Here is a 24,705-nt window from a genome sequence, read left to right on the forward strand (position 1 = left end):
TCTATCAATCGATTAGAGACCAGAGCAGTACAGTTCACTTTGCTTGCCTTTCTGCCAATGTTACAGGGTCAGCCGGTCAGGATTCTATCAGACAATGCTACAGCGGTGGCATATATCAACAGATAGGGGGGAACCAAGAGTTGAATGGTGGCACAGGATGCCCAGGAGTTGATCCTGTGGGTGGAGTACCATTGGGAGCGGATAGCGGTGTCACACATAGCCAGGTTAGAAAACGTGCAGGCAAATTTTCTAAGTCAAAAGAGATTGGATCCCAGAGAGTGGGAGTTGTCTGAGATTGCTATGCATCTCATTCACAACAGATGGGGTTTCCTTCATATGGACTTGATGGCAACCAGACTAAACGCCAAAGCACTGCGGTTTTACTGTCAGTGAAGAGAATATGGGGCAGAGGGCATAGATGCCCTAGTGCTACCATGGCCTCAAGGCATTCTGCTGTACATGTTTCCTCCATAGCCTCTGGTAGGCAAGGTGCTACGGAAGATAGTGAAGCATCTTGGAGAGGTAATTCTGGTGGCACCGGAGAGGCCCCGCTGCCCATGGTTCGCGGATCTCGTAAATATGGCCATAGACGGACTACTGAGGCTCAGCTGTCTTCGATCCTTCTTCAACAGGGACCAATATTTTCAGAGCGGGCGGATTGCTTTTGTCTAGCAGTCTAGCTTTTGAGAGGAGATGGCTGAGAAAGAAGGGAAATCCTGACATGGTTGTTAGCACCTTGTTGCAGGCCAGGAGAACTTCCATCTCTGGTGTTTGTACAGGTTTGGAAGGTGTTTGATTCTTGGTGTGTGGCCAACGGGATTCAGCCTCTTCAGGCTTCCATGGCAAGTATTTTGACTTTTCTTCAGGATGGATTGGTCAAGGGTTGGCCTTTAACTCTCTAAAATTGCAGGTAGCAGCCCTGGGCAGTCTCCTCGGAAAGGTACATGGCTATTCTCTGTCGAGGCATCCGAATGTCGTATGTTTTCTCTGGGGCGTGAAAAATTTGCAGCCTCCAGTGAAGAAAACTTGTCATTCGTGAAACTTGAATTTGGTGCTTAAGGTTCTGGGCGAGGCTCCCTTTGAACCTCATAGAAGAGCAATCTTAAAGGATTTGACTCTTAAAGTATTTTTTTGGTTGCTATTCAGCATGAAGGATTTCAGAGCTCCAAGTTTTGTCGTGTCGAGATCTGTTATTACAGATTTCGGAGTCGGGAGTCTTGTGGTACATGGTGCCATCCTTTTTGCCTAATGTGATGTCGGCGTTCCATGTTAACCAGATGGTGGAACTTCCAGCCTTTCCGAATTTGGACCACTCTGAGTCTCATTCTAGGGAGCTTCGGTATCTGGATGTGAGACGGGTTCTGTTGAGATATTTGAAGGTCACTAACGGGTTCCGCAGATCAGATCACCTTTTTGTTCTGTGGAGCGGTCCAAAGAAGGAACGCCAGGCTTCTAAAGCTTCGATCGTTTGCTTAAAGAAGTGATTGTGTCCGCATATATCTCTGAGGGTCGAGTAGTACCTGAAGGTTTGAGAGCTCATTCAATGTAGGCTGAGGCAAGGCAGTGACTTGGAAGTTGCTGCACTCTTTCGCCAGACACTATTATTTGGATGTCAAGGCCCTGACTTCCAGGGGATTTGGTGAGAGTGTTTTGCAAGCGAGACTCTCCGTGTCCCACCCAGTTTAGGGCTACTTAGGTACATCCCAGGATTTGGGACTGATCTGGGTACTGATCTTCTTACCTGCTAATTTTCGTTCTTGTAGTACTACAGATCAGTCCAGAGTCCCACCCCTTTAGGGTGGGAGAGTCAGCCACTTATTTTGATGTAATGCAGGGGTTTTCTGTCCTTTTGTATTGACTTTAAATTTTGGTCAAAGTTTTCCAATTGGTTTAAACATCACCGTCCTCCTGTTCTTTTGGGGGAGTTTGGGTTGTTAAAGTACTCATCTTTTTGGCTAGGCTACAAATCAATTCTGAGGGCCTGCAGGTAGCACACTGGGTTATGTACAGTGTCAGTGAAACATTCTCTGTCTCCATCTGCTGGCTGGAGAGCAAATCACAGGAGTCTGGACTGATCTGTGGTACTACAGGAACGAAAATTAGTAGGTAAGAACCAATTTTCCTTTATGCGGTTCCATCTCTTCATACTGTTTGGAACTTTTTGAATGCTCAGACTGTGTATTCATACACAAACCCTCAGCCTTCCTTCTCCAATAACTTTCTGACAGAGAACCAAAACAATTTGTTTTTCTGGTTGCAGATGGTAGGCAGGGAGGAACTGGGCAGGGCTGCAGGCCCTGTCTCTGCAGCAACCAGCAGTACTATGAGGTCAGGAGGGAAGGAATGGAGCAGTATCAAAATGGCTCTTTTCTGTCCTATTGTGTGCACTTCCTGCTCCAGTCCTCTGAAGTGCTGCTCAGTTGCCATGTGGCCAGGAGGGCATGAGCCACATTTTGCACATGACAGAGCTACAGGTTGGCTACCCCTGCTATATAGCAAAACTTCCAAACCAAGACAGCAGTAACTTGCAGAACGCAAACGGCAGCAACCCCACCTGTTTAACGGCAGCAATACAAATATTACACAAGGCCCTAGAATTGCATTACTATTCTTCACAGCAGGGAAAAGAAGTGGCCTAGTGATTAGAGCAATGGCCTAAAAGCCAAGGAAACCATTTCCCCTGACTCTGTAATTGTTACACTGGTGACCTTGAGCAAATCACTTTATTTCCTTTTGCCTCAGATATCCACTTTTGGGGCAGGGACTTACTGTACCTGAATTCTTAAAATGATTTAAGCCACCTTCAGCATTATTTGGAAAGGTAGGCTAAAAATCAAAATTTATTATTAGCAATAAACATACTTTTTGGGAAAACTGGACAAGCTGGAATACATAGATACTACTCGTTAGCAGAACATCTCATGTTGATCACACACACACAGAACAGAAAAATACTTTCACCAAATGCAGAATTTGTAACCATAAATTATAAACAGAAATATGCAGACAAAAACTGAACTCTTGTCTACTCACCCCAAACCCATTCTCTGCAGGACAGAAGGGAAGAGGGGGAAACAATAGGAGGGGAGAAGCTGGATTAGGGAGCAGAATGGCTCTTCCTTGCTCTGCTCTGTATACTCCAGGCTTAATCCTCCCTTCCTGCTCCATGCATTCTGTCTCAGAGGATACATTTCTGAAGGGAATAAGGGATATAATGGGAAAATGGACAGGAGAGAGAGAGAGAGATAACAGTGACAGTTTAAATCTAGGAGAACAGGGGATGGTATGTGAGAGGAGGCTCATCAGGAACAAGGGGTGAGAACAGTGGCAAGGCAAGAGAGGAGAAGACTGAGTGGGACAGGTCTGAGTGGGTCTCTCTGAAGCAGTGTCTGGTCCCTCCTGACTTGTACATAGCTTGCTTTGCATCCTCTCTGTCTCTAATTCTGAGGTCGCCATTTCTTGTCCACAGTTTGACTTCACCTCATACCAGGGTGTTGTGTTCGTGCTGCTCATGGTGCTGTTCTTCAGTGGCATCCTCCTGGCCATCCTCCTGCCTTTCAAATATGTAAGTGCTATGAGGTCCACATGCAAAGGACTGATCTGGGTAACTTTTTCAGTTACCTGGATAAAAACTATTCATTGAGCATTTCACTTCTCTCACCGGCCATGTTCTACCTCTGTAATCGGGCAGCATTTACCCTAGTAAAAAGGGGGAAGGTGGGAGATGTTCCGGGGCCAAGGCTTAAATTTAGCTGGATAGTGCCACTGTTGCATGCTACCCAGTTAAACCTTACCCGGAGAAGTCTGGTTTGAGAAAACGCTGAGCTAATATTACCCAGGTAAGTCCCACTGAGTATCTCAGTTAACGTCACTCGCTGCCCTACTGAAAGTTGACCTCTTAAAAGTCTGGGGAGTGCCGTTCAAGTACGCGGTGTCCGCTCATTTGAAACCGGAACTCAATATCAAACTACAGATGAGCTGACGGCGATCTAATGAGGCCCTTATTGAAGAGGTTTGTCCAGAACTTTAGCCAGAGAAACTGCTAAAGTTCAGCACCTTAGATTTATCCAGGTTCGGTGGTTAGACAGGTAAAGCATAGCTGGATAAATCAGAGACATTCCAGGGGCATTCTGGGGCATTCTGGGGCATCCAGACAACTCTGGATTTAATTGGGTATATTCAGTGGCGCAGCTGTGCCGTTGTGAATATCCGGTTAAAGTTAACTGGGTACCTGGGCAGCCTGTGCCCGAACATGGACCTCAGTATGTTCAGACCAGGATATACACCTAGCCAAGTCCATCATCTCCACAGACTTCAAAGGAAAATTAGTTTCTTACCTGATAATTTTTGTTCCTGTAGTACCAAGGATCAGTCCAGGACACCTGGGTTGTGACTCCGCACCAGTAGATGGAGACAGACTAAAACTTGTGGGCGGAGCCATATATGCCCCTGTGCCAGTCACAGCCCCTCAGTCATACGAATGTCAAAGTAGAAAAGCCATAATACAACATAGCTAACCATACAAACTCGTCAGGTAAACGAAAATAACTCCAACACCCCCACAGGAACCAGACTCTCCAAACCAAGAGAGCGAAGTACAAGGGGTCAGTGTACTGAAGACAACAATGAGCGGACTCTCCGTTATAACAGCGCAGCACTGCGGGCGGGATCCTGGACTGATCCTTGGTACTACAGGAACGAAAATTATCAGGTAAGAAACTAATTTTCCTTTCCCTGTACGTACCAGGATCAGTCCAGGACACCTGGGATGTACCAGAGCTAAATTACCGAGGGTGGGAAGCAGAGAGTCCCGCTCGGAGTACCCTCTCTCCAAAACCCCCGCAATCAGTAGCCCGAACATCCGATCGGCAATGTGTAATGAAGGTATGTAACGACTTCCAGGTAGCAGCCCTGCAAATCGCTTGAGGCGACACCTGTGAAAAATTCCGCCCAAGACGCCACTTGAGACCGTGTCGAGTGAGCCCTGAGGCCCCCAGGAATAGGTTTTCCTCCCGCACAAGGTATGCCGAACCAATGGTTCCTTGTTTGCCAACAGACAATCGTCTTGCGGGATGCCGCGGCCCCTTTCTTTGGACCCGAAAAGGAAAACAAAAGATCTGTCATCGGTAGCGTGGAAGGGAACTCCGCACAACAAGTCCCTTGAAGTCCCTCGCTGGAGGATCAGAGGAGCTCCCGTCCGCAAAGCGGGCAGCCCCACTGACTGATGCCAATGAAAAGACGAAACGACCTGAAGGAGAAAGGTAGGGATCAGACACAAGAATACCCCCGAATCAGAAAGACACAAAACGGTACTCTACAGGAGAGAGCCTGCAACTCAGAAAAGCGCCGCGCCGAGGCAAGCGTCACCAAAATACCGTCGTCAAAGAGAGATCCGGAAGAGTTGTGCGCTTCAAGGGTGCAAACGGTGCCGAGCACCAGGTGGAAAGAACCGAATTGGAAAACGCAATGGCGGACGGAGAAGCTTAGCCCCCCCAGAGAAAACGGGAAAACATCCGGACCCGCAAGCAACCAAGCGCGGACCCCCCGGGAACTGCATGCCAAGCCTTTGGCCAGACCAGCCTGGAGAAGCCAGAACATCAGATACCGAAGCGGCAGTGGAATCCACACCCCGCTACACGCACCTTACCGCAAAGACTACCCAGGCCCGGACGTACGCCAAGGATGGAGACTGCTGCCCGGAACCTCAGCAGCATAGCCACCAGCGCGGCAGAGTAACCTTCCCCGTTTAGCCGAGTCCTCTCAAAATGCCAGGCCGCGAGACAGAAGGGATTCTCATCCTCCCAACAGACGGGGCCCTGACGGAGGAGCCCCGCGAATCCCTGGAGACGGATGGGACGCATGGGAGCCGCCACCGACAAACTGAACAAGGTCCGCGAACCACGGACGGTGAGACCATGCCGGAGCCCCCATGATCACGTTGAACGGGTGCAAATCTATGCGGCGCATAATCGTGCCGAACATCGGCCACAGAGGAAAGACGTACAGCCGGACATCCGTCGGTCAGGGAAGCACCAAGGCGTCGACTCCTTCTGCTCCTCTTCCTCGGCGCCGACTGAAGAATCGTGGAGCCTTCGCATTATGGCCTGTGGCCAACCAGTCCACGTGGCCTGTGGCCCTCCAGTCCATGTGGGGAATACTCCACGTCTTGCAGATGAGGCGAAACTTCGACCGCCAGCTCCCATGCCCCGGGATCCAGATGATGACGGCAGAAAATCTGCCTGGACGTTGTCGACCTCGATGATGTGAGAGGCTGCAATGTATGTGAAGCTGCAATGGACGTGAGATTTTGCTCCGACCAAGCCATCAAGAGCCGCGCCTCGTCTGCTACCTGTGGACTTCTCGTCCCTCCTTGGCGAGTGATGTAGGCCACTGCGGTTGCGTCGTCCGACAAAACACAGACTGCCCGTCCCCTCAGCAGAGGTAGGAACGATTGCAGCGCCAGACGGACCGCTCTGGTCTCCAGTCGGTTGGTAGCCCATCGGGCTTGAGACGCTGACCGTAGGCCTTGAACTGACGTCCCTAGGCAGACTGCTCCCCATCCGGAGAGACTGGCATCCGTGGGCACCACTGTCCGGTTGGGCAATAGGAGTGACCCTGGAGAGGTCAAAAGACTGGAATCGAGCCACCAGGACTGGCCGGATCTCGCCCGGCCTACGAGTGGAAATGGACGGTAGAATGCTTCCGAAACCGGCTGCCAGCGGGATGGTAAGGACGCCCGCAATGGCCGTAGATGAGCAAACGGCCAGTGGACCAACACGAGAGTGGAGGCCATAGTACCCAGGACCATGAAGTAATCGCCGACCCGCGGTAGCCGGAGCGACAGCAAGCACCTCACTTGAGCCTGTAGTTTGCACCTTCCTTCCTGCGATAGGAACGCCCTGCCCCGTTTCATCGAATACGGCTCAAAGGCATTGCAGGGTCTGCGTGGATACCGGCGTGGGTACCAATGGACTTCTTGTTGAACTCGACTAGCCAGCCTAGAGACTGCAAGAGTTGTAGGCCCCTGGCCACTGACAGTCGACACTGATCCTCGGACTTCGCCCGAATCAACCAATCGTCCAGGTAAGGATGAACCAGAAATCCTCCCGGCGAAGTTGCGCCACCACCACGACCATCACCTTCGTGAAAGTACGAGGCGCCGTTGCGAGCCCCAAACGGGAGAGCCGTGAATTGATCCTTAGGCATTGCTGAAGAGAAGGTGGAATGCCTACGTGAAGGTACGCCTCCGTGGAACCTAGTGAGGCTAGGAACCCTCCTGGACGCACCGAGGTGATCACCGACCGTATAGTCTCCATTTGGAAGTGAGGCACCCGCAGGCATCTATTCACCCCTGTTAGATCCAGGATTGGTCTTGAAGTGCCGTCGTTCTTTGGAACAATGAAGCAAATAGAGTGACGTCCTTCGCCGTGCGGACTGATCGGAACGGAGGAAATGGCTCCCAAATGTTCCATGCGCCGGATGGTGATTAGCACTGCTGCCTTCGCTTCGGGAGCCTTGCACGGCGAGACCAGGAATTAGTGTGCTGGGGAACGAACAAAATCTAATGCGTAGCCGTGCTTCATCACGTTGCGGACCCCCTGGCCCGATGGTATCCAGGCCCCCTCGCTGACGGGGCTCCACGGGGCTGTCTATCGGAGCGTGTACCCCGAAAAGACTGCTGCCATTGATGGTTACGGGAAGAAGCCGACCTATAAGAAGAACCGGTAGACCTGTGATGACGCGACTTCCTGGGCCCTCGGAACCGGGATCTGGGCGAGCAGACGGAGCGCGCCCTGAATCTGTCCTCGGGCAGCTGCTGTGAACGAACCATCTGCAGCCAGGTTGTGCAGCCACAGCAGGCAACGTGCCGAAACAGCCGCCACCCCGGACCTAGCGGACGTACGCAGCAAATCGTGGAGAGTATCTGCCCCATACGCTATTGCTGCCTCCAACCTATCTGCCTGTGATGCCTCTTCCGCCGACAGACCTGCATTCGCCTGAAGAATATGGGCCCAGCGCAGACTCGCTCACATAGCGAAGTTGGTACAGAAAGCAGCCCGCACATCCAGGGCAGTCACCTCAAAATCTTCTTGAGTTACACGTCCAGCTTCCTATCCTGTATATCCCGGAGAGCCGTGGCTCCCGTAACCGGAATGGCCGACCTCTTCGTCACCGCAGAGACTGCGGAATCCACCTTGGGCCGGCGAAGGAGTGCCAGCACATCCTCCGGTAGCGGGTAAATCTTGTCTATGGCCGTACCGACCTTAAAGGCGTATCCCATTCATTGAACAGGAAAACTGTCGATGAAAATTGAAAAGGAAAATCCTACTGTCGGCCCCGAGAGACCTATGCTCCTCTTCCTTGGAGAGCATCGGATCCAGGATTGCCTCATGGCAGATCCATGTTTGTCTCTCGACGGGTCCCCCCCAGCTGAGCCTCCATTGCCAGTTCCTGAAGCATTGCTGGAGTTAGTAGGTACAGTTCCTCCCTGCGAAAATAGTCGTACCACCTGGGGGTCATCCCCTTCTATGGCGAGTGCTCCTTTGCCCGCACTGGGCTGGGCAGGACCGTCCGCAGCCGAGGACCGTCCGCAGCCGCCTCCCCGGCCCCCATCAGGGACTCCTCTGGAGACTCTGAGTCAACTGCCGATGAAGAATCCGTCTCAGACTCCTGAGGTACGCCACGCGGCGGACGCTTCCCCCGCGAGGGCTCCCGAGAGCCCCACGCAACATCCATAGTGTTCTAGCCTTCGGAACAGACCTGCGGGTGGCCCCCCCCGCGCGACGCCCCTCCGGCAGCGCTAAATATGCTTATATTTAAAAAACCCTGCACAACAGAAGCGCAAAAAAAAACCAGATAAAAATCTGAAGAACCATCCGCGGGAGCCAACGGGGAACGAGGCCCCTCCGTGGGGACCCCCCCCCCGCCGGATCCCGCTGTGGGGAAAGCGCGGGGGGCAGGGCTGTATCCCCTGTTGTGAACCGAGCGATTTCGCGGCCGGAACTAAAATGGCCGCCGCGCGCGCACAATGCAGGAGAAAAACAAACATCTTGGGGCCGAACAGTCGAGCCCCCCCGCGCAGCGGCGATTGCGCGGTTCTGGACTGGGCCCCCCGAGGCGCTCCGGACACTCCCTCTCTGCCCGTGCGACCGTAGCTGCAGAGGCCCTGCCACGAAAAGCGTGCGCGAGCCGAGCCGCAGGCCCGGCAGGCCGACCCTCGTGGCCTGCCGGCGAGCGCGACGAAAAAAACGGGCGGGAAACGCGGCGAAATGTGAAGTAAAAGTAAGAATTCAAAATCGGCGACCTCCCTCCTGGTACCGGCGCCCCCCCCTCAAAACGGAGCGAAGACGCGAGGGAACGGAGAGCCGCACAACGAAACAAAAACCCTTTTTTTTTTTTTTTTTTTTTTTTAACAAAGCTTGCAGCTGTCCTTGGTTCTGGAGCCCTTTTCCTGCAGGGGTGAGTGAACCGGGCTCCCCGGTGTCACCCCTGACGCTGCCACTAGCTCAGCCGGGTCCTCAACCCTGGCAGCGGCCTCAACCGGGGGAGGGTAGTCCCCTCAGGACCTCTCAACCCCCCCGGGGAGGCAGGGCACCCGGGACTAAAATTAAAAACAAAACCCAATTTGCCACGAATACCTCGCAAAAACAGTCAGGCCTAACAAAATTAGCCCCTGAAAACCAAAACTGACTAACCACCAAAATCAGGTCAGGCAGGGCTGTGACTGGACCTGCACCATCTACTGGAGACAGAGTAAGACTGAGGGGCTGTGACTGGCACAGGGGCATATATGGCTCCGCCCACAAGTTTTAGTCTGTCTCCATCTACTGGTGCGGAGTCACAACCCAGGTGTCCTGGACTGATCCTGGTACGTACAGGGAATGATGTTTCCCTCTCAAATATCGCTTCCCCGTGTCAGTCACCTCCATAAACCTCAATGACATAGTCCTCTTAATATTTAGAAGATCCCTGTTAAAAACTGTAACAGGTCACAAACATTTCACTTACAAGTGGTTCGGCATATTGAGAAGTATGATCTTGAGAGCCAACAGCAAGTCTTCTAAGACCTCACAGTGCATCCAGATCATATTTGCAGTTTGCGAAGCCCAGGCTGTTGCATGCTGCGGGATCCTCTACCTCCTGCAATCAGAGGCTTTGTTAGGATTCAGTGAAAGCCCCACTGCTATTTCTCAGATAAAGTTCAACCCTGCTTTGGGACCCACTACCATTCTGCAGTGTTTGGCAGTCATTGCTTTCCCAAAGTATAACCCTGCTGAGGTTTATTCTCTCACTAATGCCCCATCTTTCTGTTTGGTTTAGGTCCCATGGCTGCATGCTGTTTATGCTGTACTTGGAGCAATAGTTTTCACTGCGGTAAGTACCTTCCTACCACAAAGATTTAAGGATGATAGGAGTCATGTGTGTGTGAGTGACTGTAATCTACAACATGTGCCAAAGTGGATTCTTTTACCTCAGTCACTGCATTATACATAAGGTCTGTGAGGGCCCACTTTCGGTGTAATAAAAAAACAAAAAAGGTTTCTGAAAACAAACAGCTTCTGCCTGTCTTCGCCATTCTGCTCTTTAACAGAGCCTGCACCATAAATCCTAGGAGGTGAGACATATGGATATAAATATGAATTGTATACCTTAGAACAATGGTTCTCAACCTGGTCCTCTGGGACCTGCTCAGCCAGTCCACAAGGAATAGGCATAAGGTAGATTTATACAAAATGGAAGCAGTGCATGTCAGTCTTATCTCATGCCTATTCCTTGTGGATATCCTGAAAAACTGACCAATGGAGTGATCTCAGAACACTGGATGGAGAGCCAATGAACTAGAGCAGAGGTGAGATGTGTGGTGGGGAGGGGGAGGGGGTCTGTCTATAGTCATTCAAATATTTTAATGGGTAAATCCTGAATGGGGGGAGGGGACCTTAACTGGCAAAGTATATGTGTACTTTTCAGTCAATGCAAGCCATGCCAGTGTTGAAGCTCAAAGTACCGGCCTACAATGTACTTGACTATCAGCTTGTTGTGCAAGTGAAGTACGAGGGTACATGTGTGTGGTATTAACCAAAGGGGTATAAAGTGCACCTGCTAGTGGTGCACGTACCTTGCACATACATTATTTTCAAGCATGACTTTGAACCACCCTCCCCAACAACTCAACACCCCCTTCACCGAGAACACCTCTCTTCTGCGCAAAGTTCCCTACATTATGGGGGCACCTTTTAAACTTTCCATGCTGATGCAAAGTCTGTGGGTACATTTATTGCCAGGGAACTCTATACCAATGTTCAGTGCATGCACGGACTTTCTCCATGAAAGCTGCTGCAGGTAGAGATGACCCACAGACTTTTGCATCTGCTTTTTGTGCTACAGAAAATAACGTGCATAGATGTGAAGAGACAATCTTCCTACACTATTGTCTGATCCTGCCCAAAACAGGCCCTCAAGAGTTTCTGCTCCACATGTGGCTTACTGCACAAGCATCGTGGGATCCCACGTGTACTTTTAGCTGGATTTAGGGAGGCAGTTTTCAGTCAGTTTACCCAAGTAAATAGCTTTGGGAATTGCTCTCTGTGCAAATATGCACATCTTTTCCGGTGGCTAAAAATTCACTTACCTAGCTATAACTAACTTAGGAGGGTTACTTTTTACCAGCATCAGATACTCCCAAGCCTTTGAAAATGTACCCGCAAAGGTTCAAATAATGCATGAAAGACGAGCATTTTCTATTGGAACGGAAGTGCTAGAACAGAGGTTGGCAACTCCCAGTACGTGTGCCAGAAGACGTTCTACCTGACTCACTGCTTTGACAAAGCTACAGTGCTAGCTCCGTAAACATTTTTAAATTCATGGGTCGGCTTGTGCCGATCTTGCAGTGCATTGTAGCTCACTTGGACTGGTACACCGGGCAGGCGGAGCATGATTCATTCAGGGGATCCCTCCCAGCTGCAGGATCCATCTGGTGGGAGGACCCCACACACACACATCAACATTGTCAATGCCTATTCTACGACAAGGGGGTCAAAATGTATCAGACTTATGGTTCTCAAGAGTAATGCAAGTTGCTATTACTTCATTGAAAGGATGGAAGGTATATGGAACACTGTCAGTGTTGATGGGAGCAAAATCAGTGTCAGAATTCACAGAGGCATAGGACAAGAACAGAGGATCATTAGTGGTAGAGATGTGAGAGCTAAAGCAGGAAATTAAGTAGGATCTGCAGTATTGCAGCAGAAAAGGAAAATGTGTGGATTAGATGGACTCTGTAATCTTTATCTGCTGTTATATTTCATATTTCTGTTCTTTAAGTCTGTTTCTTTTACCATCAAAGGGAATAAGGAGATAAAATTAGCTCACCAAAGAAGAAATGTATCTAGATTTTGCTTCAGTTTTGCACATTTATCAAGAAAAATATTCCAGTGGTTCATTAATGCAGAGAAGAGTTTGATAATAGACACTCAGGCTAAATTTTCAAAAGCTGGTACAGTACTGACACATCTAAAATTGCAAAGCAGAAATCCAACAGAATCAATTAGAAGCTAATACATTTTCAAAGCAAGAAGTTAGACATGTAAGTGAAGTTTGACAGCTGAATTGTAGACGTAAAAAATAGTGGAAGTTCTAGAGGTGTGGCCTTGCCATTGGATGCTCCCAGCTAATTTTCAATGTAGTAAGTAGGGTGGGGGAGGTGGCAATGTTCAAATTGTCTGCTTTGGGACAAAGTCCATAGATGCTTTTTGCTCACAGATTTTGTGCTTTTTCTGCGGGTAAGCTTTCTATGGAAAATAATGTGCATAGATTCAAAGATACAATCTGCACGTATTGTGTTGCAACCCCTCCTAAAACATGCCCCCAGGAATGCCTCCCCTAAATTTGTGGCAGTTTCCAGTCAGTAAATGTATGCATGTAAATTGCTATTTACTCCCATAAGTGGTTTTGAAAATTGTTCCCCCCTCCCATTCCACTCATGACTAAAATGGCCATAATCTACAGCGCCATATATTTCGACATCTAATTAGGTACCCCATTGAGGCCTCCAACGACAGTGCATGAACAAAGGCATGTGCTTTAAAGCCTCATTCAGGCACACCATTGCTTGTCTTTGAAAATGTTCCCAACTTTACGGGGTGTCATGAGTCACCCGCAAAATTTGTGTAATTCAGCAAGGCAATTAAGAGGCAAGTTTGAATAGCCCATGTTGTTGGTAATACATACACATGGGGTGCTTTTAGCTCACAATCAAGCCGATGCAGTACCGTGCGTTGGCTGCAGCACACAGCTTAACACACGAGTGGACACACATTTTGGTCACATGTCCATAACCCTCGATGCAAAACTCGTGTACAATAGAGAACATAAGAACATAAGAAATTGCCATGCTGGGTCAGACCAAGGGTCCATCAAGCCCAACATCCTGTTTCCAACAGAGGCCAAACCAGGCCACAAGAACCTGGCAATTATACAAACACTAAGAAGATCCCATGCTACTGATGCAATTAATAGCAGTGGCTATTCCCTAAGTAAACTTGATTAATAGCCGTTAATGGACTTCTCCTCCAAGAACTTATCCAAACCTTTTTTGAACCCAGCTACACTAACTGCACTAACCACATCCTCTGGCAACAAATTCCAGAGCTTAATAGTGCGTTGAGTGAAAAAGAATTTTCTCCGATTAGCCTTAAATGTGCTACTTGCTAACTTCATGGAATGCCCCCTAGTCCTTCTATTATTTGAAAGTGTAAATAACCGAGTCACATCTACACGTTCAAAACCTCTCATGATCTTAAAGACCTCTATCATATCCCCCCTCAGCCATCTCTTCTCCAAGCTGAACAGCCCTAACCTCTTCAGCCTTTCCTCATAGGGGAGCTGTTGCATCCCCTTTATCATTTTGGTTGCCCTTCTCTGTACCTTCTCCTTCGCAACTATATCTTTTTTGAGATGCGGCGACCAGAATTTTACACAGTATTCAAGGCGCGATCTCACCATGGAGCGATTATAGAGGCATTGTGACATTTTCCATTCTATTAACCATTCCCTTCATAATAATTCCTAACATTCTGTTTGCTTTTTTGACTGCTGCAGCACACTGAGCCGACGATTTTAAAGTATTATCCACTATGATACCTAGATCTTTTTCCTGGGTGGTAGCTCCTAATATGGAACCTAACATCGTGTAACTACAGCAAGGGTTATTTTTCCCTATATGCAATACCTTGCACTTGTCCACATTAAATTTCATATGCCATTTTGATGCCCAATCTTCCAGTCTTGCAAGGTCCTCCTATAATGTATCTCAGTCTGCTTGTGATTTAACTACTCTGAATAATTTTGTGTCATCCGCAAATTTGATAACCTCACTCGTCGTATTCCTTTCCAGATTATTTATATATATATTGAAAAGCACCGGTCCAAGTACAGATCCCTGAGGCACTCCACTGTTTACCCTTTTCCACTGAGAAAATTGACCATTTAATCCTACTCTCTGTTTCCTGTCTTTTAACCAGCTTGTAATCCACAAAAGGACATCGCCTCCTATCCTAGGTAATAGCTCCATCATATGTAAATTCATGTTGATGAGGCTATTAACTATTTCTCCCCGATGCTAAATAAAAATTGTGCCCGACACACATTTTTACCTAAAAAGTTCACAGAAAAGCAGAAAATACTGCTTTTCTGTACTTCCTCCAACTTAATATCATTTTGATATTATGTTGGAGGAACAGAAAAAGGAGGAGAATGTTTAAAAAAAAAATAGTGTGCCGGTGGCCAGATTAGGAAAAGGGATACTCAATTAACGAATGTCCATTTTCCTATTCTGTGGCTATGTACAGGTTAAGAAAACGGACGCTCGTAAAATTGAGTGTCCGTTTTCCTAACCCGCTGACAGCCACCTCTCCTGGGCGCCCACTGCAAAGGAGGCACTAGGGGCGCACAGTTTCCCCTAGCGCCTCCTTTTTACCACGGCAGTCCATTTGCATATTGCATTAGGCGTCCCGGAGTGGTCGATTGGCGCGCATTAGGAGAACGGGCACTCAAATCATGATCTGCCCATTTTCCGCGCGCCAATTCCGCGTGCCACTATTGCATTGGCCTGCTATAGTGCAGCCAACCTTTAAAGGGAAATCACCTGCGGAGTGTTTCTCTTTGCAAATGAGCAGCCACTAAGGCAGCACATAAAAAGAGTCCATACGCTTTGCACCTGTGGCTAAGCAGGGGCAAAACTCTAGCACACCAGGACTTGAAAAATCAAATTGATGCACAATGCTTTATTCTCCCCACCTGAATGACTTCTTTTAAGCTGGCTATAAGTGGGAATGCAATGGGAGCCTGGCGGGCCCGCTTAGCTAGACAGTGGTGGGCAATCTTTGGACAAGCCCTTTTACCCAGGTAAAAAACAAAACTCATCCTCTAGAACCATAGTACGATGCTCTGCCATACACAGCTGCAGCACATGGGAACTCTGTATTTCCAGTTTCATCAGCTACTTGTTTTCTCCTTCCCCCGTCTTCTTTTCGCTGCCCATAGGCAAACTAGGCGGTCGCCTAGAGCATCAAGATTTTGGGGGCAACAAAATCCTGCCAGCCAGAGGTCTAGAGAGGTACTGACAAAGAAGGGAGCACTGTACTGGAGCCACTGCCACCAGTAGTTGGCAGGCAATTAGGTTGTGGTTGATGGGATGATGACCAAAGGTTCACCTAGGGCACCAAATAGGCTTGCACCAGCCCTGCCCATTGAGAAAGTGGGCATCGCTGTGTGGCAGGAAAGCTGGACATCTTCTCAGCAGGAGAGCGGGGGCCAGAGCTTCAGACTTCAGTCCTTTTCCAGCATAATCCTAGCAACCTGCTGCACAATTTACTAAATTGCTATGAAAATAATGTCAGCGGTGTAGTTGCAAATTAAACGAGCTGTGACTCAGGGACTTAATGATAGCTCTGTAAACAGCCTGTTCTAAAGAGCTGTCAATTAGCGAGGATGACTGATAATTATGTTACATTCACGGTCTAAACTAATTATATAGCATGACCGAGGTAACCTCCATTCTTTTGTAATTTAATATTTATTAAACAGGATAGCTAGATAATATCACATATCTTAATGTTTACATAATGATATAACAAATTAACAATAATGTTCAAGATCAAAACAGTAAATATAAGAAAATATATGAAAGAACATTCCCTGTATGTACCCAGATCAGTCCAGACTCCTGGGTTTTGCCTCCCCTTCAGCAGATGGAGGCAGAGAAAGTTTTGCTGACACTGCCACTTAAACCGAGGTGCCACCTGCAGTCCCTCAGTATTTCTCTGTCTTCAGCAGATGGTGGAGGTGCAAAGCCTGCAGTCTGAGTTAAAAAAAAAAAAAAAGGAGTTAAATTACAGTATTTAGAAGTGCTTGTCTTCCAGGGGGTTGTTAGGTCCTGTTGGGACCATCTCCCTTGGTTTGTGAGGCGGATGAGCAGGAGGTCAGAGACCCTTTGTTGCTCGCTCCTTCATCTCCGGACAGGACTGAAAACTGGGGGTCCCGATTCCCTCGCCCTCAAGGAAGAACTGAGCTTGCAGCAATTCTTCTTTGAGGGAAGTACTTGTTTTATTGGCTATTAAAGATTTTGTTTAAAAAAAAAAAAAGAGAATTAAACAAGTGAGCGATTAGGAGTTGATGTGGGATGGCACATCTTTACCCAGGCTCTGTTGCTTAAGCAATCGGGCGGCTCAGTTATTATTCCACGTTCCTCCAGTGGCTTTTCTACTCTTGCTGCCCCGTGGTTCGGCTTGTGCGGCTTCTGGAGATGTGTGCAACGGCAAATACTCCCGGTGCCTCTCCGGTAAGGTAAATAAATTGGCCAGATACCGTGAGCTTGGGAGGCTCTCGCCAGCGATCCCTTCCCGCTAAGTGCGGGAATGGTGGCCATCTAGTCCAACTTTAGGGCTGCCGCATGGGCCGCGGAGGAGAATGGGGATTTCCCTCCTCCTTTATCTCCGGTGGTGGAGACCTCCGGGGGAGGTTCAGACACTGTGGGGCCCCCTTCAGGAAGTGAGGAGGACCACAGGAGGACTCTGATGCCTCTTTTACTTTCTCCTCAGATTCTATTCTTTTATTACACAAAGCTTATAAGGCCATGAAGGCTGCGTGGCACAGGGCCGAGCAGGAAGCTTCGATAAGGCTGGCAAAGAGACCCAGGTGCCCTGGGGCTGGGGGGGCCATGAGGTTCAGGGGAGTCTTAGGGGCCCCGGGACCACCGCCTGCCATGGAGAGCTCTGAAGAAGCTTTAGAAGCGGATGATCTGTGAGTGGAAGGCCCTCCGGGGTTGGATCTGGGTTTGGTGGATCAGGACCCAGATCAGGCATTGTCGAAGAACCCGGCCATTAATGGCGATGATCCCAAGGTGGTATGGTTCTTCCACAAGGAGGAGCTGGGTCCCCTGATACCCCGCCGTTCTGGTGAAACTGGATATAGAGGTCCCACGAGAGGAATTGGAATTTGGAGCAGTGGACCTGGTCATGGTTGGCCTCCGGGGTCCAACAAGGTCTTTTCTATTTCACAAGTCAGTCAGCACATTGCTGTTTAGTGAGTGGGATACTCCCGAACCAGGCCTGAAGGTCAGTAGGGCCATGGATAAATTGTATCCTTTGCCAGAGGATACGCTTGAGCTTCTGAAGGTCCTGAAGCTGGATGCATCTATTTTGGCTGTTACTAAGAAGACGACCATTCCGGTTGCTGGTTCTACAGCTCTGAAGGACCTACAGGATAGGAAGCTGGAAGTGCACCTCAAGAAGATTTTTTTAAGTGTCTGCCCTAGGCGTTCGAGCTGCTGTGTGTAGCAGTTTAATGTTGAGGTCCGGCTTACACTGGGTGCAGCAGTAACATGCTGACAGGTCCTTGTCTGAATCTAAGACAAAACAGGCGGAGCAGCTGGAAGCTGTAATGGCGTATAGTGCGGATGCCTTGTATGATCTCATCAGAACCTCCCCCTCGACTGTGATGTCGGCAGTTTCGGCCCAGAGACACCTCTGGTTGAGTAATTAGTTGGCTCACGTTTCATCCAAGTCTCAGTTGGGAGCTTTACCCTTTAAAGTGAAATTGCTCTTTGGTAAGGACTTGGAGGAGATGATCAATCTTCTCAGTGAAAATAAAGTCCATAAATTGCCTGAAGATAAGTCGAAAGGGAAAAGTTTCTTTCCTCCTTGTTCCCGCTTCAGAGGGAGTTGGTGATTTTGCATCGGGGAGTACACAGAGTCAGTTCTCAGGCAGACAACAGTCCTGGAACTAGTCCTTTCGAGGGAGTAGGTCGGGTAGAGATGGCACTTCCCAAAGTGGAGGTGGAGCCAAATCCACCCAATGATGTGAGACTGGTCCAATCCTCAGTTCCAGTAATAGGGGGCTAGCTGGCTCTGTTTTGAGAGTGGACCAAGATTACGTTAGACCAGTGGTTACTTTTTAGAATTTGCTTGGCCACTAAGAGATCAGTTTATGGTCTCCCATGTACTTATGAAGAAAAGAGTCTGGCAGTGTGAGAGACCGTTTGTCGCCTGCGCAGGCTGGGAACCATTTTTCCTGTCCCCCTGGAGGAGCAGGGGACAGGCCGCTATAACATTTATTTCATAGTTCCCAAGAAAGAGGACATATTCCGTCCAATCCTCGATTTAAAAAGGTGAACATGGCTCTGAAGGTTCCTCGGTTCCGAATGGAAACCCTGCGTTTGGTGATTGCTTCAGTGCACAAGGGGGAGTACCTAGCATTTCTGGATTTGACCGAAGCATACCTACACATAGGTATCTGTCCTGATCATCAGTATGTAAGCAAAGACCCCCCTTGCCAACTTCCCCTCCCCCACCCCACACTTCAGCCACCCACATCCACATGTTCAGCCCTGAACTGTTACTTTCATTGCACAGCTGCAAATTCTTGCTGTGAATTGTAAAAATATTGGTAATAATCAAATAAAAATGCAATCTGAAAGGCAGCATGGGAAATGTAGTTCTAAAAGCTATTCCTAGCACTGGAAATACCCCAATAATCTTGTGAACTACATTTCTCAAGATAATGGTGATAGTGGCTAAATTATCTTCATACATTGAAAAGGCATTTACACCCTGAACATTAAAATGATTTATTAAGGTTATTGTTATTATGATTTATATTACATTTCATAATTCTGTTATTCTTTTTTTTTGTAATTGACAATTTTTTATTGAAAGTCAAAAATAGCACTTTAACATGCTTGAGGTATTTCAATGTAACAAAAGACCTCCAGTTTACATTTACAAACTACCAGGTATAAACCGTAACCCTTCTCTCCCCACCCCACCCCCTTACCTGAATCATGCATTACAAATATATGGCTCTTTAACCGTCAGTAGTGAAGCACAGCGCACAGCCAGTTATCTCATAATCAAGAAAACAATCAGTCAGCAATCGGTCAAAAGGTTTAGAACAGAAGTCTGAATAAGAGCGTAGGTAAAATAAACAAAATGACAAATAAACAATTAACTTAACCTAAGGATACTAAGCTGTGAGGGATAATCCCTATCAAAGCCCTAGATAAGAATGGGGTTACCCCTTCTACATGATCTATAGAGAACCTCCAATTACCTATTGTCTCCTTTCAACAGCATCTCCAGACCTTCTTAAAAGCATCAAATCGTTTAGATTTAAAGGCTTGGATAGTTGCCATAGGGTGGTAGAAGTGCATCCTTTGTAGTACTACTTGTAAGGAAGGAACCTCATAGCTTTTCCAGTGTAGGGCCATTTCACACCTGGCAGCTAAAAAAAAACCTGATGGCAGAACCGCAATTGAAATTTATCCAGACATGGCAGAGGGACATTGAGTAGCATTAAACTCGCATCCTTTAGGCCAATGACAGAGAGCTTCTTTTCCAGCCAGGGCAGCACCTGATCCCAGAAACGTGAAATGGGGGAACAAAGCCACCATGTGTGGGAGAAAGACCCCTCTAATCCGCAATTCCTCCAGCAGAGTTCACAAGTGGTCGGGTACGTTCCAATCAGTCTCTGAGGAGTAAGGTACCAACGGAAAAGCATTTTATAACATTGTTCTTGCAATTGTGCTGAGACAGAGCACCTACTTGTGGACAAATAAATGTGGTCCCACACCTCAGGTTCCAACCTGATACCTAAATCAAACTCCCATGCTTGTATATGGGAAGGCTTAGCCTTAGATAAACTGATTAATAAGGAGTAAATCTTTGCAACTAAGCCACTGGTCTTGTTTGATTTTGTGCATCTAAGCCACTGGACTTGTTTGCAACTAAGCCACTGGTCTTGTTTTATTTTGTGCATATATGTTCAAATAAAGTTTTCCCCAGGGCTAAAGATGGGCTAACCTCTTTCAACATTAGAAAATGTCGAAGCTGGGCATAGGCTAGGAAATCAACTCTTTGGTAAGCTTCCATGGAAATGAAAGAACCTCCCCCTGCAGCAGGTGTTCAAAACAATATATATACCCTTCTTAGTCCAGGCTTGAAAGGTAGAATTTTGAAGCCCTGCCAAGAAGTTCTCATTGTGAAACAGATGTATTTTATTCTTTTTAATATCTTCTGTTCTCCTCAATTTTTTACACTACCGTTGCTGTTTTCTCCTGCTCCTTTGGGCTTCCAGCGTGATGGGAACTGGTCTTTACTGGAGCTATTAATTTATTTTTTAAAAATGCATTATTCGAACAATTCATGGTTCTTGGCAAGGTACAAAACAATACAAGGGAGAGAAATCTTTAATCTTCTAGTACTTAATAAATGACTTCATACCCTAAGTCTTCTCAGAAACACTGTCTGCCTTCAGCTGCTCGATAGTTTCATCAGGTTACATTTCTCACAATTCAAGGCTAAACTGAAGAACTGCAGCCATTTCAAATAGGTTTTAATGGATTCGTCTCATGCTCCAAAAGCTTGTCTGATAAAATAACCATTTTAACTGTTTACCGAACATTCAAATACAAGGTTCGATAACAACTTTTCTGGAAGGGAGTTCCAGAGCTCTGGGCCAGCTACTGTGAATATCTTCATTCCTGTGTTTCATCAAGATGCATTAGTCAGGATGAGGAGACTGTAGTCTGCTATGCTGCTATGAACCTTTATTTGCAGCTACTCGGGGTTCCTCCTGTTTAACCATTTCTTCCTTCTTATTTAGCTCAGTCATGGCCATGATAATCCTTGGCCAGAGGACCACAGCTCCTTCTGGAATTCAGTACATGTGCACCCTGAATCTGGCCACCAGGTGTTACTGTTGTGTGATTACCCAAGGATAGTTGTTTATATATTTATATAATTTTATATATAAATAACTATATAAATAAATAAATCATATTCTGGGTGGATTACAACAAAAGAAAATACAACAGTTGCATACATGGTCAAATAATACAAAAAAATACATCATAAAATTATACATACTACTGTTGAGACTCACTACTCCTTTTTACCCCAGCCTGTTCTTGAGGCTGTGAATACTGCATGTATCGCAAGTCTAGCTGGTCCATGAAACAGAATGTGAGCTTGGAAATCAAACCCAGGTCTCCTGCATGGCAGGAGACCTGGGTTTGCATTGCCTGCAATGCCTCTGAGCCATTCAACCAACTCTCATCTTCTCTTTTCCTTTGAAAAGACTTCAGTGAGATACCATTATTTGAAAGCTATTAAGAGGGAAAGATCTTAATTTTCAAATTCAGATAGAGGCTGAAGACTTTCAAGGGTGAGATAGAGGGAAATGGTAACCTTCTTGGTCAAAGAAGAGGGTGTGTTCCTCCTACAGAGGGAGAGTTCACAACTCTATTGTTCTGTTTAATTGCTGGTGGTTTGGGCTCCCTGCAGCAGAACTGGTAGGGTAGAGAAGACAGGGAAATTGTTTTTTAAAATATGTATATATGATCTGGAAAAGGGAGTGAAGAGTGAGGTGATCAAATTTGCTGATGACATAAAATTATTCTAAGTTGTTAGATCAGGAGCTGATTGTAAGGATTTGCTAGAGAACTTTGTCAGACCTGGATGGTTGGACATCTAAATGGCAGATGAAGTTTAATGTGGACAAAGTATAATGCTGTTTCAGTATTAGGCATCACCACCAGGAAAACGATCTTGAAATCATTGTGGACAATACTTTGAAATCCTCAGCCCAGTGTGCAGTGGCATTCAGAAAAGCAAATAGAATGTTAGGTATTATTAGGAAAGGAATGGAAAATAAACGATTAGATATCATAATACCTCTGTACCAATCCATGGTGCGACAACACCTTGAATATTATGTGCAGTTCTGGTTGCTCCATCTCAAAAAAGATATAGCAGAACTAGAAAATATACAGAGAAGGATGAACAAAATGATAAAGGGAATGAAAAGGCTCCCCTATGTACAGAGCCATAGTTACACTATGGTCAACATGGCCTAGGCCATAGACACTACTATTTGAAGGGCACACTCCAGTTGGAGGATGAGGCAGTGTCTGCCGACACAGCTGGAAGAAAAAGACTCCTCAATTTGGCAGACTGAGAGAGGATAGGTCTTTAGTTGGCCCGCATAGCTGGATGAAAAAGATAATGTGTGTCAACAAGCAGAGAAGGGCGCAGGTTGGTTGGCACATGGTTGGTTGGCACATGGAGTTGGAAGAAGTAAACTGCACAGGTTGCCAGGCACAGAGGGAGCAGGTCTTGCGTTGGCCATGTGGCCAGAAGGAGAATTGTGTTACCTCAGTTCATGCAGACTTAAGGAGGAGGATGCTGTGCTGTAGGTGGAAGGCATGTAAGAAGAGGGCTTCCCAAACGTTTTTGCCAATGTGACCCATTTTAGCACTTGAAAATTCACATGACCCCAGAGGATGACCAAAACAAAACGGCAAGAGGACAGTTCATTTCCAATAATCACTCCATTCATACCCTGCTCATACTCCAGGTGATCCCCTATCCCAAACTCCACATTCCTCTGCACTCAGGCAGGCCAATCCACACCAGTGGGTTATGCACTCCTATCAGCAGATGGAGATGGAGTAAAACTGGCTCGCTGATGTCACTGACATAAAACCCTGCCTCAACATCAGCCTGCCAGTATTTTCCATCTCAGGCAGATGGTGGGCATGCAGCTCCCTTGTGGAGCTTGCTTGTGGTATTAAAAAAAAAGAAAGAAAGAAAGAAGATAGAAGATTAGGAGAAGACTTGAATGCAGAGCTTAAACTCCTGAGGCGACATCTGATGGTCCCTATCTCAGTTGAGCACTTTAAGCCTAACCAGGTGTAGATTTAAAAAAAAAAAAGATGGAGTGCTCAGTGGTGAAGGCTTGTGCCCTCTCCCTCCGCAGTCGGAGACCCAATCATGCTCTCAGCCAGGAAGGGCTGAGCTCAGGTAAAAAAAAAAGAGTTAAGAGGGAAGCTTAGGCTCTCTCTTCTCCTTACCGAGTCTCCTTTACCCTCAGTATTTCCCTTTTGCCTCTCACTTCTCTGGGGAGTTAGTGAAGAGTGGAGACGGCATGGGTTAGCTGGTTGAGCAGCTTTCACTAGGCCCCGTGTTTCAGGCTCAGTTCAGTCAGCCATGTGGTAGGCCACGGCAGTGGGGGTTTTTTCCATGCGCTCAGGCGTGTGCATGAGTTTTCGGCATGTGGTGGTGTCTTAAAGTGGGCATGTGCATGCTCTGGTATTTGTGCATGTAAGGCTGTGGCTTAGATTTAAGCATGTGTTTGCACAGATACACCGGAGCGCAGTTGATGTGTGTGCAGCAGGCCACATAAAGGCAAGTTAAGAAGAATAATGGCACCAGGGTCAAAAAAGTTTGAGTGCCTTGCTATTTGTACGGCATGCCATATAAGGGCAATTCAACCATCATTCTGTCTGCGCCTGTGTTAGCACTATTTAGACGCTTAAGGAGATTTGCCTTTTACAGATTTTGCAAATTTTGGAATTTCCCCTCGGCTTATAGTGGATCCAGAGGGGAGAGATGCAGGAGGCGACATGGCCGACAGTTGCCCTCCCATCTTGTTACCAATGGCAGATATATCCCCGGAGGAGGGGTCAGAAAGTGCCATGTTTAAGCCTATGGATCCCCGATATGGATCCATCCTCCTTCTCCTGGGTGGAAACCAGGACTTGCAGACTTTTCTGCAGGGGTGTCCAACAGAGGTGAAGCAATCCACTAAGAAGGGGTTGCATTCTCGGGCCTCCTCCTTGCCATCCACTTCAGGCAAATGCCGCAGAGAGGCTGCCCCGGAGATGTTCAGGGGGATGCGGATCATGACATGTCAGATGATTCCAAAGGGGACCTGGCTTTCTCACCTCTGGAAGAATGAGAAATTCCACTAGATTTGGAGCCACATTGAATTCTACTCTGTTTTTTTCATAGAAACGAGTTGCCGAGTCTGTTGAATCAGACCCTGAAAACACTAGGAGTAGACGGTGGTAATGCTATGGGCTCACATTATAAAGATCCCATATTGGTCACTTTACACAAAGTGTCCTGTTTTTTTCCCCTCCTGGAGCGAATTCAAGAGTTAATTGATCTTGAGTGGAATGCCCCAGAGACAAGTTTTAAAGGAGGGCAACAGCAAGGCAACAGCTGAGATTCCCAAAGGTTGATGCCTTGGTATGCGCTGTTACTAAGTGAACCACCTGTTGGATTCATGGACCCTTGGGCCGGCTGAGACGGATGGTGATGCACTGTGGGGAGTCCACAGCGGACGTCGCAGCCGGGAGGTGGCGCTGAA

The 24,705-nt window shown here is 47.5% G+C and overlaps 1 protein-coding gene across 1 annotated transcript in view; it reads left to right on the forward strand.

Moving 5' to 3' along the window:
* FAIM2 (Fas apoptotic inhibitory molecule 2) overlaps nucleotides 1–24,705 on the forward strand; it is a 115,925-nt gene that overhangs the window by 50,465 nt on the left and 40,755 nt on the right. The window contains exons 10-11 of the mRNA XM_029595028.1: nucleotides 3,470–3,565; nucleotides 10,321–10,374. Of these exons, the coding sequence (XP_029450888.1) occupies nucleotides 3,470–3,565; nucleotides 10,321–10,374 (150 nt within the window). The remainder of the gene's footprint in view (nucleotides 1–3,469; nucleotides 3,566–10,320; nucleotides 10,375–24,705) is intronic.

The sequence above is a fragment of the Rhinatrema bivittatum genome, chromosome 3, assembly GCF_901001135.1.
Source record: "Rhinatrema bivittatum chromosome 3, aRhiBiv1.1, whole genome shotgun sequence".
NCBI lineage: Eukaryota > Metazoa > Chordata > Amphibia > Gymnophiona > Rhinatrematidae > Rhinatrema > Rhinatrema bivittatum.